The 16,160-nt window shown below is 56.2% G+C and overlaps 1 protein-coding gene across 1 annotated transcript in view; it reads left to right on the top strand.

Moving 5' to 3' along the window:
- Window positions 1-10,987, top strand: part of PKD1 (polycystin 1, transient receptor potential channel interacting) — an 88,605-nt gene extending 77,618 nt beyond the window's left edge. The window contains exons 35-46 of the mRNA XM_054391336.1: window positions 312-430; window positions 720-922; window positions 1,671-1,865; window positions 2,404-2,543; window positions 3,935-4,062; window positions 4,814-4,982; window positions 5,680-5,805; window positions 6,431-6,605; window positions 7,186-7,473; window positions 8,367-8,501; window positions 9,070-9,384; window positions 10,343-10,987. Of these exons, the coding sequence (XP_054247311.1) occupies window positions 312-430; window positions 720-922; window positions 1,671-1,865; window positions 2,404-2,543; window positions 3,935-4,062; window positions 4,814-4,982; window positions 5,680-5,805; window positions 6,431-6,605; window positions 7,186-7,473; window positions 8,367-8,501; window positions 9,070-9,384; window positions 10,343-10,915 (2,566 nt within the window). The 3' untranslated portion in view covers window positions 10,916-10,987. The remainder of the gene's footprint in view (window positions 1-311; window positions 431-719; window positions 923-1,670; window positions 1,866-2,403; window positions 2,544-3,934; window positions 4,063-4,813; window positions 4,983-5,679; window positions 5,806-6,430; window positions 6,606-7,185; window positions 7,474-8,366; window positions 8,502-9,069; window positions 9,385-10,342) is intronic.
- Window positions 10,988-16,160: the final 5,173 nt, after the last annotated feature.

Below are 16,160 nucleotides of genomic sequence, written 5' to 3'. Positions count from 1 at the left end.
GGGGGTTGGGCTCCTAAGGAACAAGCAATGGGACAAGAGGAAATGGCCTCAAGTTTGCATCAGGGGAGGTTTAGGTTGTACATGAGGAACAATTTCTTCCCCTTGAGGGTTGTCAGGCCTGGCTGAGGCTGCCCAGGGTAGTGGTGCAGTCCCCATTCCTGGTGGGGTTTCAGAGCCATGGAGCTGCGGTGCTGAGGGCCAGGGTTTGGTGGTGCCCAGGCAGTGCTGGGGTAAGGGTTGGACGCCATGGTCTTGAAAGTCTCTTCCAACCCAAACCATTCTACAAATCTGTCACCCCTTTGCCTTGGCAGGTCCAGCATGTTTGGGGAGAAAGTAGAGGCTGTCATGATGCAGAAGTTGAATGACAAAGGCCAGAGCATGGCACCTCCTCCCAGGGAAATCAGCAGATCAGCCAAGTCAACATGGACAGGTATGAGGGCTGCACTTTGCTCATCCAGTCCAACCCCCTGCAGCCAGCAGGGACATCCCCAACCAGAGCAGGTTGCTCAGAGCCCCAGAGAACCTGACCTGGGATGGTTCCATGGCTGGGACCTCCCACCTCCCTGGGCAGCCTGGTCTGGATGTTCGGGATAGTCTCTCCAAACTCACCCAGGACTGGTGGAGAGCTTCGTGCTGGGACAGTGGTGTGCCCAGCCCTTCCTGTGCCACTGGGACCTTTCTGCAATAACACTCAGCCTTGCTTTCCTTGCTCCTCCCAGTTGCAGACCAAACGTTCAGGAAGCGCTTGCTGCCACCCTGGTGCTCCCAGCTGGCTCATGCCATCAGTCTCCTCCTCTTTGCCACCTCCGCGGGGGTCTCTGTCTGGATTGGGGTTGGCTTTTCCTCCAGCGTTGCCCTCATGTGGCTCATCTCAGGGATATTCAGCTTTCTGGCATCCTTCTTGGTCTGGGAGCCCCTGAAGGTAAGGAAAACAAGAGGACACCAGCATGTATCTGCATGTGAGCCCACAGCTGGAGTGCTGGGGCCAGTTCTGGGATCACCAGGTCAATACTGGGAGAGTTCAGTGGAGGCTACAAAGATGCTGAGGGGTCTGGAGCAGCTCTGTGAGCCTGCAGAAGAGCAGCCCCAGAGGGGAGCTGAGCAATGCTCAGCAAGAGATAAAGGCTGAGGGGAAGAGGCTGGAGCCAGACTCTGCTCAGTAGTGCCCAGGGAAATGACAAGGGGCAAGGGGCACAAACTGGAGCCCAGGAGGTTCCATCTGAACAGGAGGAGAAACTTCTTTGATGTGAGGGAGCAGGCTGCCCAGAGAGGTTGTGGAGTCTCCTGGTCTGGAGAGCTTCCAACCCCCCGTGGCCATTGTGCCCTTGGGCAAGCTGCTGTGGGTGCCCTGCTTGAGCAGGTGTTGGAGTGGGTGATCCCCCGAGGCCCCTTCCAGCCCCTACTAGTCTGGAATTCTGGGATTAACTGTAACTAACCTCCTGTCCAGATACCAACCCAGCCATCCTGGATACTGTAAGGGCTGAACACCATTTGTATCCCTGCAGGATCCTGCATACCAGCAGCAGTGGCATTGGCAGGGCTGGGGGCAGTTCGCTTTGGAGGACATCCAGCTGCTCTCTGAGTGCTCAGGAGCTGTGCCCTGGTGGCTGTTGGTGCTCCAGGCCCACAGGAGCTGCTTTGCAGCCTCACCACTCTGCTTGTGTCCCCAGGTCCTGCTGGAAGCCCTCTACTTCTCACTGGTTGCCAAGCGCCTGCACCCTGAGGAGGATGACACTCTGGTGGAGCACCCCTGTGTGGAGCATGTCTCTGAGAAGATCAGCAAAGTCCGACCCCCACAGGGCTTTGCCCTTTTCCAGGCCAAGGAGGAGGCCAGGAAGGTCAAACTGCTGCACAGAATGCTGAAGGTGAGCCACCTCCTGCCCGTGGTGCTGAGGGCAGAGTGTGGCTCCAGGAGCTGAGATCTGCCTTTGTGTGTCCTCCCAGTGCAGCTATGACCCCCTGAGCTAGTAGGTGCATAGCTCCAGTCTTTGCCTCAGTTTCCCCATCTATAAGAGGCTGGTGGTGACATTCTTCTTGTCTGTGAAGCTCTGAGATATGAGGTGGCTGGAAAGTAGAACCATAGAGGGGTGGTTTGGGGTGGCCAGTGTGTTTAACTCTGTAACTGGAGGGTTTGGGGGTAGGCTGAAGTTTGCAGTGTGGAGCAGGCATCAGCTTGCACATGAAAAGTCATTAGCTGAGGTCTGGAGACTTTCTGTCTAGAAGCAAAAGTTCCAGTGGCTTTGTAGCTCCTTCAGGTCTCATCCTTCACACTGAAGCTGGGGACACCCAGCTGCTCTAACTGGGTAAGGGCTGGAAACCCCCAGGACTGGTGGAAACTGAGGGTGGAAGGGAGGATCAAGCTCCCTGTGCTGGGTGCAATCCCTTTCTCTCTCTGCTTGCCAGCATTTCCTCATCTACATGATGTTCTTGCTGGTGATCCTGCTCACCAATTATGGAGATGCCTCCCGCCACAGCAGGGCCTTTCTCCTGCAGAGCTCCATCAAGCAGCAGCTGGGCAGCAGTGAGTTCCTGCGCATCAAGAGGTACCTGGGGCTGGGCAGGAGCAGGAACAAGCTGATGCTTTATGCAGGCCTGAAGGAGGAGCTGGTGCTCCACAGTTGCTCCCATAGAGCAGTGCTTTGGGTTGAAAGGGACCTTAAAGATCATCTGGTTCCAACCCCCTGCCATGGGCAGGGACACCTCCCACCAGCCCAGGCTGCTCAAGGCCTCATCCTGCCTGGCCTTGAACACCTCCAGGGAGGGGATATCCACAGAATCCCTGGGCAGCCTGTTCCAGTGCCTCCCCACCCTCACTGTACAGAATTTCTTCCTAATCTCCAGTCTTGATCTCCCCTCTCCCAGCTCCAAGCCACTTCCATCCTTTGTCCAAAGTCCCTCCCCAGCTCTCCTGGAGTCCCTTCAGCTACTGGTAGGCTGCTCTAAGGTCTCCCTGGAGCCTTCTTGTCTCCAGACTGAACAGCTCCAGCTCTCTCAGCCTGTCCCCAATGGGAGGGTTCTCCAGCCTCTGATCATGTTCATGGCCTCCTGTGGCCCCTCACCAGCAGTTCCATGTCCTCCATGAGAGGTTCTTGGCTCTGTGGTGAGTGCTGGTGCCTTGAGCTGGGCACCCACACATGACGTGGCAGTGAGCAGGTTCCTTTTGTTACCCTGAAGAGCAGAGAGACCCGTGGGGCTTGAGAGCATTAATTAAAGAGTTTTAATGTTTTCCCCAGTGGGGAAGGACTGGATGAGGTACAGAGGTTTGTCTTTCTGTATCCACTCTAAAGGGAGCAAGTTTGTTCTGCCTCCAAAACTTAGCGCTGGGTCAGGAGAACCAAAACCACATCTCAGGTACGAGCACAGAGTCCTGTCCCTCTTCTGCAGAGCTGCTTTAAGTAGATGAAGTTTTCCCAGCTGACTGTCCTCACCCCTGTGAACTTCAGTAGCCTGGACTGGCACTGGGCTACTGGCCAGGGACGGATGGTGTCACTGGGCCCATGTCACTACAGACCCCCTCCATTCTTCTGTGCAAACAGTCCTGGCTTGTCCCAGCCACCCAAAGCCACAGAAGCTTTTACTCACCATCATTTGCATCTGGAATGGTTCTGGCGAACTCAGTGGAGTTCTGGGGTGAAGGTGGTGTGAAGGAAGGGAGCAGAGTAGAATCAGGTCCTAAATGTCTCTTTTCCACCGCACTGCCACAGACCCCCTGGTCTGCCCCTCCTTCGGGTGCCAGCTGGATCTCATTTAGGTTAGGCAAGTCAGATAAAAGTTTTCCTGACCCCAGCCCAGCTGGAAATGCTGCTTCTGGCAGCTGGTCGGAGGGCAGCCCTGGGTAGCTCTCCCAACCTGAGTCCTCTGCTCCAGATGGTGGTGGGTGAGAGCTGCAGAGCTGCCCCCGAGCTGTGTCTCTCAACCCTTTGCCCCGTTGCAGATCGGATCAGTTCTGGCTCTGGATGTCTCAGGTGTTCCTCCCATACCTCTACAACAACCGCTCCACCCAGGAGAGCTCCAGCACCACGCTGGGCACCGCCCGGCTGCGCCAGCTCCGCCTGCAGGAAGGTACCTGGGCAAGGAGGGCACAGGGCTCTGCTGTCACCAGCTGGGTGGTGACATTCTTGGTGGGATGAAATGGCCAAGGCTGGGTGCAGATCGGGCTGAGGGAAGCAAGGCAGAGGTGACAGAGGCAGGTTGTCTTTTGTGACCTGTATTGGTTCTGCTCCTGTAGAGCCTAGAGCCAATCAGAGCATCACAGGATGGGTTTGGTTGGGAGAGACCTTTAAGGTCATGGAGTCCAACCCTTGACCCAGCACTGCCAGGGCACCACTCAACCATGGCCCTCAGCACCACATCTCCAGGGCTTTGAAATCCCTGCAGGGATGGGGACTCCACCACTGCCCTGGGCAACCTGGGCCAGGCCTTCACAGCCCTCAAGGGAAAGAAATTGTTCCTCGTGTCCAACCTAAACCTCCTCTGGGGCAACTTGAGGCCATTTCCTCTTGTCCTGATCCTTGGGATAAGAGAGTCACCCCACCTGTCTCCAGCCTCCTCTCAGGGAGCTGTAGGGAGCAATGAGGTCTCTGTCAGTCTCCTCTTCTCCACACTAAACACCTCCAGGTCTCTCAGCTGCTCCTCCCCAGCCCTGTTCTCCAGACTTTCCCAGTTATGTTGCCCTTCTGAGGCTCACAGAGATTCGAAGAGAGGTTGATTGTGGACTTGTCCCTGAGGACATAGAGATGGAGGGAGCCTGTGAAGAAGGGAGATACCAGCTGTGACAGCTCCCCATGGGGTGACAGTGTTGGTTTCATTCCAGCTGAGTGCCAGCACAGTGCCCAGGACATCCTGCACAGCCTGGACAGGGCTGGCAGGAGGAGCTGCACCAACCCTCACATCTTCTCCACTGACGACTACGGAGCTGGCTGGGAAAGGGCAGCTGTGAACTTGACAGCTGCATGGTCCCACTCACCACCTGACCTGACAGGGTAAGGAGCTGCCCGGCCTGCACCTACCCCCCTGCTCCATTCACCAAAGATACGGCATCTTTCCAGTTGCTCTGGTGCCCACCATGCTTCCCAGCCTGGTCCCAGTGAGGCCAACTGCAGCCCCTGAGCCTGGCAAGGTGCAAATAAACACAGAAGTGCCAAAGGCCTTCCCTGGCCATGTGCAGAGTGGTGATAGGAGTGGTGGGAGGCAAGGTAGCTGCTGCTCATCCAGCTCCCCTGGAGATGGACAATACCACCTTGGGCTATCTGAAGGGCAGCATCCTGCTGTTCTGGAGCCCAGGGGCATCTCCAAGAGCAGAGCCAAGCTGCAGGAGAAGGTCACCCAGCCACCATGGGGCCCACAGCAGCACTGGCTTTCTGGCAAAGAACTGGGTTGTGGAGATTTGCCTTGACCAATTTAAAACTGGGCATTAAATCACTGTTAATTTCTGCTCTGGTTTGTTCCTGGAAACATCTTTATTGAGGTCTGAAGGACCAGAGGGGCTTGGGGCTGTTTGGAACACTGAGATGGATCAGTGCATTGAGATGGATGCAATATGTCCTGTGAAATGAATAATGAGACAGTTGTCACCCCTGGATGTGCAGCGCTGGGGGCAGGGTCTCCTCTGCACTCTTGCTCCTGTCACACAGGAGCCAATGTCCTTCAGTTCTCCCCCCTGGCTCCCCTTCTCTGCAGGGTCTGGTACTGGGGTTACAGCTCCTTCTATGACAGCAGTGGCTACGTGCAGGAGCTGGGCCCCTCCCTGGAGGAGAGCAGGGCTCAGCTGGAGTTCCTTCAGCATCACGCTTGGATTGACAATATGTGAGTGTGGCAGGGGAAAGGAAGTGTTCTGCTGTCACCTAAGTCTGCCAGGGGTACTGCTGGGGTGTCCCTGGGGGAAACGATCTGTGATCCTACCAAACAGTGACAGCAGAGTTGGGGTTAGAACCATAGAACTGTTGAGGGTGGAAGAGACCTTCGAGCTCACCAAGTCCAACAGCTTGCCCAGAGCTCACAGCCCACCCCTGCTGCTGAGCCACTGCCACTGAACAACCTCCCTCAGCACCACATCCACACAGCTTTGAAACCCTTTCATGGATGGGGACTGCACCACCTCCCTGGGCAGCCTGGGCCAGTGCCCGAGAGCCCTTTCTGGGAAGAAATTGTTCCTCATGTCCAACCTAAACCTCCCCTGGCACAGCTCCAGTCCATTTCCTGTTGTCCTGTCACTTGTTGCATGTGAGGAGAGCCCAACCCCTACCTGGCTCCAACCTCCTCTCAGGGAGCTGCAGAGAGCAATGAGGTCTCTCCCCAGCCTCCTCTTCTCCACACTAAACACCCCCAGCTCCCTCAGGGCTCCTCACAGACTTTCATTCAAGGCCCTTCACCAGCTTGATTGCTCTTAGTGTTGTCCCAGTGCCCTGAGCTGCTCTTCTCCCCTCCTCAGGAGTCAGGTGGTCTTTGTGGAGCTGATGCAGTACAACCCCAGTGTGGACCTGCATGTGGCCATCACCCTGCAGCTGGAGTTCCTGGGGGCTGGCCAGGCCATGGCTGCTGTCACCATCAACCCCTTCCCACTGCTGCGGCTCAGCAAGGGAGTCACCCTACAGCTCCTCATGATGGTCAGTGCTGCCTGCCCTCTGTTCCCCTTCCCTCTTGGTCACTGCACAGGGGACCCTGGGCTCCCAGAAGGGCAGTGTTGGTCACTGTGGACCTCTTCATGAGGCTACTTGTCCCCATGCCTGGAACCACTCTCCTTCCAGGCCTGGACAGCACAGAGAAGCCATCCCTGGCACCATGGAGGGGCAGGAAGTCCCTTGTGCCTGGCAGCATTTGTTGGTTTTTGCTCAGCTTTTTTACTTCCTTGATCTCCTGCTTGTCACTGTGGAAACTTGAGGCTTTTGTTGCTCTGCCCTTCGAGGAGATGTTGGCCAGCTGAGCCATGACCCCAGAGACTCTGCCTGGGCCAGGGGTCAGTGTGAGCAGAGAGCCTTCTGGCCCTGACTGCTTCCCCCATGCCACTGGTGCACTGAACATAGTTCAGGGAGCTTGAGGGAGCCATGAAGGCCTGGAAGGGCTCAAGGGGTGCCCCAGGTGTAGGCTGCCAGAAGTCAGCCTGGGACTTGGAGCTTTTACTGGTGCTGCACAGCAACCAAGCAGTTGCCCTCTCCTTCCCTGGTAACTTCTCCATTCCTCCCCCAGGTCTTCCTCATGATGTTTGTGGTCTATTTCGTGATGTCTGAGTCACTGTCCATCAAGAAGGAAGGCAGAGCCTACTTCACCCAGTGGGGCAACTATGGCCAGTGGCTCTTCATCCTGCTCACCACCTGCATGGTACTGGTGCACCTCAGCCAGGCTACCCTTGCTGACCAGCAGTGGCTCAAGTACCTCAGCAACCGCAAAGGTTTCACCAACTTCTACCAGGTGGCCTTCCTCAACACCATCTTCAGCACTTTGGCTGCCTCCCTCCTCTTCCTCTTGACTGTGCAGGTATGAAGAGGGTTAGGTGGGAGCAGCACATGGACAGGGATGTTGCTTTAGTCCTCCTATGCCAGTTTGTCATCTGTGTCCAGTCCCATGGCAGGGGCAGCAAAGGACCTTGATGTAAAAAGAAGCGCAAGGGTTCTTCCTGCCCTGCCAGGCACACAAGAGGGCTGCTGCAAGGCAGAGCAGATGCCACATCCATCTCTGCTGGAGATACTTCAGGTATCTAAACCCTCTCAGCCCTCGGTTCCCTTGAGGACTTCAGCCTCATGAGCTGGCTGGGCTGATTTTGTCTATAAGGAGCCTTTTGTGGATAGGATGTGTCCTCTGCTTTGCCAGTGTGAGCTTCTCAGATGTGTAGGGATGTTTGAAAGACCCTCGAGCCCATTAAAGGAACCATATTAAAGGAGGGGAGAGATGGAGGAGGCAGGAGGAGCCCTGCTCTGTGCAGATGTTGGCCACAGCTGCTTAAAGGAGTCCAGGGGGCCCAAGCGCTGGACATCCTCAACAGAGAGCATAGATTCATATGGCATGCTGGGGCTGCAAGTGCCAGAGCTCCCCTGCACCCTGATGCTTCTTGGAGGTCCTCTGAGCTGGCAGGGAGCAGAACTGGTCCCACATGTGGAGGCTGTTAGGCAGCAGGGAAGCAGCTGAGGGACAGCGCCAAGGGACAGCCACAGCCCTGTGTGCTGATCCCAGGGACTCTGGCTCAGTGTGAATCATGGAACCACAGAAGCAGTTTGGTTGGAGGAGCCCTTCAGGACCACCAAGTGAGAGCATTGTGTATCTAGCTGCAGGCCAAGAGCAGAGCACCCCATAAGGTCCATTCCTCATGCCAGGAGAGGGCTGGGCTGGCAGGACCTCAGAGCACCTCACAGCCTCCTCTCTCCTGCTCTCAGGCTGCCCAGCAGCTGCGCTTTGTCCGGCAGTGGTCTGTCTTTGGGAAGACCTTTCAGAAGGCCATGAAGGAGCTGCTGGCTGCAGGCCTGGTGTTCACCCTCCTCCTCCTGGCCTACGCTCAGCTTGGCTTCCTGGTAAGGACCTGCTGTCCCCATGTCACCCTGGAGAGCAGCTGGTTGCAGCCAGGGCTGCCCAGGCTCCTGTTGTGCCTTGCTCCTCACCACACCACACCTGTGGGTCTTCAGGGATGCTCGTGTCTGCTACAAGCCAGGTAGCTTTGGCCAGAGTTTGTGTCTTTGGCCTGTCCCTGTCCCTGTCCCAGCTGATTCATGGCCACTCCTCAGGGCTCATGCTTTGCAAGTTGGGGTGAAGAGTACTGGGGGTCAGTGCTTGTAGTGATGGGATGAGCTGGAAGAGGGGAGGTGGAGACTGGAGATTGGGAAGAAATTCTTTACAGTGAGGGTGGTGAGACACTGGTACAGGTTGCCCAGGGAGGCTGTGGGTGTCCCCTCCTTAGAGGTGTTCAAGGCCAGGCTGGATGAGGCCTTGAGCAACCTGGGCTGGTGGGAGGTGTCCCTGCCTGTGACAGGGGTTTGGAACTGGATGAGCTTTAAGGTCCTTTCCAACCCAGACCAAAATGTGATGCTATGAATGTTTTCCTGCTGATCCATTCCCATTCCATCCCTGATGTCTACTCTGCAGCTCTTCTCCTCCTCCTCGGAGTCCTTCTGCAGTGTTGGCAGCAGCCTTCTGCTGCTGCTCGCCATGCTGCGGGGCAGTGTGAGCCTCCAGCCCGGCCTGCCTCAGCCCACGGGGCTCTACTGCCTGTTCTGCTCCAGCTACGTCATCCTGGAGGTGTGGATGGTGCTGAGGCTCTTCGCTGTGGTGCTGATCCACAGCTACCGGGAGATGCACTTCGAGCTCTACCGTCCTGCCTTCGAGCCCCAGGACTATGAGATGGTTGAGCTCTTCCTGCGCAGGCTCAAGATGTGGATGGGCTTCAGCAAGGCCAAGGAGGTGAGCAAGGCCTGGGAGATGCCATGGGGAAGAGCCCAGGAGCAGGCTTGCAGAGAGTCAGCCTGGAGCTGGTTTAGTGGGGGTGGCTTTGTGAGCTCTGGGTGAGTGCTTGGACTTGCTGATCCCAAAGGTCTCAGCCAACCTAACAGTTCTGTGGTTCTAATGTCCGCATCAGTGAATCCCAGACTGCTTTGGGACCTTGAAACCCCATCCAGTCCAGCCCCCTGCAGTCAGCAGGGACATCTGCAGCTAAAGCAGGCTGGTCACAGCCCCAAACAACCTGACCTGCAATGGTTCAGGGATGGGGACATCTCCCACCCTCTCTGGGCTACCTAGGCCAGGTCTCAGCACCCTCAGTGTCAAACATTTCTTCTGTGTCTAGTCCACAACCCTCCCTCTCTTGCCATACTTACCCTTCCTTTGCCTCTGGCTACTTCATGCTGCTCTTCACAGTCAGGTTCCTCTGGCCAGTGACCATTCCTGGAGACCTAGGAGATAGGTTAGTGATGGGATGCTGTAGGGGCATCTGCTGGCAGTTCTGTCCCACAGTTCCATGTGTTTCTATCTGGCATCCAGGGAGACTTAATAGCAGCCTGCCAACACCTGAAGGGGCAACAGGAAGGCTGCAGAGGGACTGTTCAGAAGGGTCTGTGGGGATAGGACAAGGGGCAATGGTTTGAAACTGGAGCAGGGCAGATTTAGGTTGGACATCAGGAGGAAGTTCTGCACCATGAGGCTGCTGGAACACTGCAAGAGGTTGCTCAGGGAGGTGGTCGAGGCCCCATCCTTGGAGACATTCAAGATCAGGTTCGATGTGTCCCTGGCAGCCTGCTCTGGCTGGAGGAGTCCCTGCTGCCTGCAGGGGGTTGGACAAGATGCCCTTGGAGGGTCCCTTCCCACCCGATGCAGTCTGTGGATCTGTGACTGTGAGGTGTCTCTGCTCCCTCTGCTCCCCCAGTTCCGGCACAAGGTGAGGTTCGAGGGCATGGAGCCGCTGCCCTCCCGTGACTCCAGCGACTCCAAATCCTTCCGGGGCCCCACGCCCAGCGCCGCCTCCGACAGCTCCAGGGCCTCCACCTCCTCCAGCCAGCTGGATGGACTCAGTCTGGTGCTGAGCACCCGCGACAGCCTAGAAGTGGACGCTGACATTCAGCGCCTGCTGTCCCTCTTCGAGCTGCTCCTGGCGCAGTTCGACCGAGTCGCCAGGGTGTCGGAGGACGTCTGCCGCATCGAGCGCCGGCTGCAGGGCTGCCGCTGCCGCCGCGGCAGCCACCCCGGCGTGCCCCAGGGCACTGCTGGCAGCTACAGCGTGGAGCAGAGACCCTCCCCTGAGGTCTTCTCCGACACGGACCCGCGGGACACGCCGGGCAGCCAGGGCTCTGTGCCCAGCCGGCTCCTCCGAGCCCACAGGGGCCTCAGCGTGGCGGCGTCGGTGCTGCCTCCACACAAACCCTACCCTGCTGCGGTTCCTGCGGTGAAGAAGAGACGGCCCCTGCGGGCCAAGAACAGGGTGCACCCCACTGGCAAGTAAGGGGCAGGGTGCCAGACGTGGTGGGGGAGCAATGCCCTCGGAGGGCAGAGAAGGAGTTTGCAGAGGGTGGGCTGTGCCCACTGCCATGCAGACCTGGAGCTCAGGAGCTGCTGCTCTGCAAGCTCCTGCCGTGCTGGCTGGACCTGCTGGGGGTGTGCAGTGGGGCTGCTGCCGCGAGGGACACCACCCTCCACAGAGCAGCTTGTGCCCGTGAGATGTGCTGACCTCACTGCTGGGGCTTCCCAGCACCTGGGGTTGGGTGGGGAAGGCTGCACAAGGTGTGGTCAGCAGAAGGTCCCCTTGGGGTCAAGGCAGTATTACAAATGTTGTGTTTTGTTGTCTTTGGTTCCTGTACCTGGCTCCCTGTGCACCACAAGGACACTTTACTGGGGGCTGCTGGCACAGGGTCACTGCTACCAAGCTCCCCGCCCTTCCCTGCTGGCTGTGCCAGGTGGGAGCGGGCAGAGGAGAACCTCAAGATCTTGGAAGGGTTAGACTAAGTCTTTGGAGTGGTGTTGACCAGTCCCCCTGTGGAGGAAAAGCTGCAGGTTTCAGGATGGTATTTACCCATTGGTGGGGTTTAAGCATAACTATATAAACCTAGCTCTAGCTAAGCGCTGTCTGCAGCCAGCTCAGCTCACTTCCAGTATTGGCTACTTTTACCCTACAGAAACGGTGATTCTTCTCTATATTTAAAGAACTCTCAATATTTAAACCCCAAGAGGGCTCCTCTGACCCCCCCTGACTGAGGGTCCTCTGCGCCCACCTCAGGGCTAGGCTCAGAGAGGGGGACCCTGAGCAAGGAGTTCAGCCCAGCCTCAGGGTCCTCTGTGCCCACCTTGGGCTGGCTGGGAGCAAGTGTGGGGTTACCAAGGTGCTGGCTTCACTGTGGTCTCCACCCTGGCTCCCTGCCTGCCTGTGGTGGTCCACGGGGCACTGCTGCCTGCTTGGTTTTTCTAATCCAAGGAATGTATTGAGCTAAATCTCTGGATTTTTGGTTTACTTGTTGGTTTGTACTGCCCAGCACTTTAAACAAGGCTTTCCTCAGCTACCCATGACATAAGCAAGCTGCCACCCAGGAGAAGACAGCACAAACCCAGCAGTGTTTGCTTGTTTGTTTGTTTGCTGAAATCATCAACTGAAATGAGCTCCTGCTGGTGAAGCCCACACAGCCCAGCCCCAGCCCAGCCCAGCATACCCCTTCCTGACCAGAAGCACAAAGACCTTGGGGAGGGCAGCTGAAGCTCCTGCAGAGATTTGGTATGGGACTAGAACAGGCTCCCCAGGGGGATGGTAGAGTCCCCATCCCTGAAGGTGTTCCAGAATTGTGCAGCCATGGCACTGGGGGCTGTGTTTTAGTGGCTGTTGTGGTGTTGGTCTGAAGGTTGGACTGGGTGACCACAGAATCGACCTCTGGAGATCATCCAGTGCAACCTCCCTGCCAAGGCCAGGTTCACCTGGAGAAGGTCACACAAGAACACAGCCAGGTAGGCCTTAACAGGCACCAGAGCTAGAGATTCCACCACCTCTCTGGGCAGCCTGCTCTAGTGCTCTGCCACCCTCAGAGTAAAGCAGTTCCTCCTCGTGGTTAGAACTTCCTGTGTTTGAGTTTATGCCTCTTGTCTTGGAGGTCTCTTCCAACCAAGACAGTTCTATGGTTTCATAGCCATGGTGGTGTTGGGTTGAGGGTTAGACTTGATGATCTTAGAAGCCTTTTCCAGCCCAAATGATTCTGTAGTTTCATGGCCAGAGTGGTCTTAGGTTGAAGATTGGACTCCATGATCTTAGAGGTCTCCAACCAAAACAGTTCTCTTGATTGTATTTATTAAGGTGTCCATCCCCTTCCCCCCTACTGCTATTATTCCAACACCCCCTACCCTGGACTGGCTGTGTGCTGAGCTACAGCTGGGTTGGGAGGTGCTGAGCAGTATCCCAAGCCCCCTCCCCACCCCGTGGGCTACGTTGGCTTCATCACCCATTTCCTGTTGTGTCTAATGTCAGTAATTTATATGGGGTTGGGGTTTGGGGGTTTTTGTCCAAATGTGTATATTTTTGTATCTTTGCTATATTTTCATAGCATCAGGACCATGTTTGAAGCGTCTGTAGATAGGAGACAAAACACTATTGTCAGAGTTATTTAAAGGATGTATGAAGTGCTGCTGCTGCTGCTGCTTCTCCTCCTGGGATTGTCCTATCTGTACAGTGTGAGGCGTCTGTGTGGACTTGGTGTGTGTGCTCTCCTCCCAGCCTAGGGCTGGCTGGGCTGGCTCGGGGGTCTACTGGGGTCCATTAGGAGCCCCGAAGTGAAGCAGAACCTGCTCCATGCTTTGGGAAGGTGACAGAGTGGGAGGGAGCCTCACTGCAGCTGGGCAGCACTGCCAGGGCTTGTCTGGAGGTGTTTTCCCATACCCATGGTAGGGAATCACATTACCTCTGGAGCCTCCTCATCCAGCTCCTGGCACTTCTGCCAGATACAAGAGGAAACAGCCTCCAGGTGCCTCAGGGGAGGTTTCAGTTGGACATGAAGAACAATTTGTTCCCTAAAAGGATTGCCAGGCCTGGCCCAGGCTGCCCAGCCAGTGGTGGAGTGCCCATCCCTGGAGGGGTTTCCCTCAGGCCATGGTTCAGTGGTGCCCTACCAGTGCTGGGGTAAGGGTTGGACTCCATGACCTTTAAGGTCTCTTCCAACCAAACCCATTCTACTGCTCCATACTGTAAAAGATTTCATCCTAGCCGCCCACCTGCTTCCTGGGCTCCAGGCACCTCCCCATGTCCATCTGGATGGCTGAAGGAGGACACGGGGCTGCTCCTTGTGATGGCTCTGGTGAAAGTTACCTTTGAACTGAGAGGAAGGACAGATGCTGTGCAAGATTGCAGCAGGATGTGGGCAGGAGGAGACAAATGAGCTGTAGCTTGGAGGTCACTTACAGGAGGTGATGGTTGCTGAAAGAGCAGATTGCAAAGTAGAAGGAGAAAAATCCCAGTGGTAAGGAGGAAGCAGGTGGAAGAGCAAAGGATGAAGAGGAGCCTACAGGTCAGCAGCAGTTGTTGGAGGATTCCAGGTGCCTGGAGCCGACAGAACCAGCAGTGAGGTCAGGGAGGTGAGCACAAGCCCTGTATGAAACTCAGGAACACTTCTGTCCTTCAAAGCCAAGTTTCTGGCTCTGCCTCACAAGGAGGCAAGTTTCTAGTTGCAGGAACAGAAAATGCTTGCAAAGTCAAGTGAGGTCCTCACTTAGCACCAGGCTGGTGGCTTTCTGGCCAACAGAGAGGAACAAGGAGTTTCTCAGTGGCAGGTGCTGCTGGCTGGGCCACCAGCCCTTGGTCTCTCTGGGGTTCTTACCTGGGAGATCTCCTCAGCACAACTGCACCAGAACAAGCCACTCCAGCTCCACCCTGGCTGCACCCCAGCATCAGCTTCTAGCCACCCCTGAGGGCTATGTGGGAACCTCCAGTGAGTCTTGGACACCTCCTGAGTCTTCAAGAGCCAGAAAGGTTCAAGCCAGTTCTCAGCTGAAGTTTGCTCAGTGGAAGATGTTGGTGGCAGGAGTGATGTGCAGGAGGGTGGGACAAGGTGAGAGGCAGGGGTGAGGCTGCTCAGAAGCCCTTGATAAGCTAACAGGAGGAACCAGGACGGTCCCCATGAGAGGTCAGGGTTTGTGTTCCCAAGTGCCTGTTGCTCTGTGTGTGTGACTGTATGTGACTGAGATGCAGAAACAAGGGCACTCAACTGCCCTACTTCTTCCCTTCCTCTGAAGTATGGGGAGCAGCTCTGAGCCCCACAGTTGTTCCTTCAAGAAACTCTTTCCATGAGGGCCCATGGGCATGGTGGGCCCCACTGTCAGCTCCTATAGCTCTCATCACAGCATGGACTTGGACAAGCTATGGCCACTGCTCACTGGAGTCCTTCATTGCCCCAGTTGAGAGACCACCTGCGTGCTGCACTTGCTGCAGCCAGCAGTCCTAGTCCTGGGGTTACCCCACAATCCACTTTGACTTGCAGCCCCTAGCAATCCATACTCCTGAAGGTCTATTTCTGTGTTTGTAGGCACCAAGAGATGGTTCTTATTTATTGGCTCACAAAGATGCAACCAGTATGGAACTGCTGCAGCACCTCCCCCCAGCCTTCCCTAGAGAGGGAGCTGGGGAGGAACTTTGCTAAGTGCTTTGGTTTGTAAGAGAGGAGAAGATTGTGGCCAACACTCTGACTGACAGGGCCTGGTCAGCTTCACTGCACACAGAAATAGCTTTGGAACTGGGGGGAGGTTTCTGAGGTACTGACAAGGTCAAATAAAAGATGACTGCTGCCACCTGGCTCTGGAGCTTCTGTTGCCCTTACTCTGTCTCAGCAAGGCAGGGACAGCTGCCCTCCCTCCCCCCCACCTCCCCTTCAGTGTTCTTTTGTGCTCAAGGCTTGGAAGAGGCTGCACAGGGAGGTGGTGGAGTCCCCATTGCTGGAGGCATTCAAGAAGCCTGGGGCCACACCCCTTGGGGCCATGGCACTTGGAGGAAGAATTTCCATGATCAGGAACCAGCTGGACTTGCCCCAGGCCAGCAGGAAGCCACCAACCATACCAATGTTTTATTTCCTTCACAGCTTAGAAACACCCAGAACACAACGAACACCTTGAGGTCCCCAAGATCCCTGCACAAGCCAGTGCCATCCCTTTGATCTCCTCACAGTGCCCTGTGCAGATGGCACTGGGCTCCATCTTCAGGGCCAGGCTGTGGCTGCTGTGTTCCCACAATGCTGCCCTCCCCCTTGACAAAGCAGCAGATGAAGGTTCCCAGTATCCTCCCTGGGCTCTCCCAGTTTGGTAGTGTAGTGTCTGATGAGCTTACCTCAAGGTGGGCTCCATGATCCTGCTCCCCCTGCCCCTTCATGCACTGCTTCCTACCTGCTCCAAGGGCCAAGCAGGAGACACTGGGCACTGTGCTTTAGTGCAGCAGGCAAAACCTTCTGAGATGGTGCCCAAAGACATGGCAGAGGTCTCTCAAATAGGATTTCCTGAGGGCATGGAGAGGGTGAGGTTAACCCCAGTGTTGCTGCAGCCCTTGGAAATTCCAGGTCTGGCCTCTGGCTGACTCCTTGCAGTCAGGGATCACAGTGGGCAGCCCAGGATCCATGGCCCAGCTCCACCATTGGCTATCCACCTCCCAGCTGTGTGCCAGCTGTGGCAGTGAAATTCTTCCTGCTGCATGGGGTGAGGGTTGCTCTGCATCTGTCAGAATGGAGATCAACCTT

Source organism: Indicator indicator, chromosome 22, assembly GCF_027791375.1.
Source record: "Indicator indicator isolate 239-I01 chromosome 22, UM_Iind_1.1, whole genome shotgun sequence".
Taxonomy (NCBI): domain Eukaryota; kingdom Metazoa; phylum Chordata; class Aves; order Piciformes; family Indicatoridae; genus Indicator; species Indicator indicator.
The sequence above is the reverse complement of the archived record's forward strand: the minus strand, read 5'-3'. Positions and strand labels throughout refer to the sequence as shown.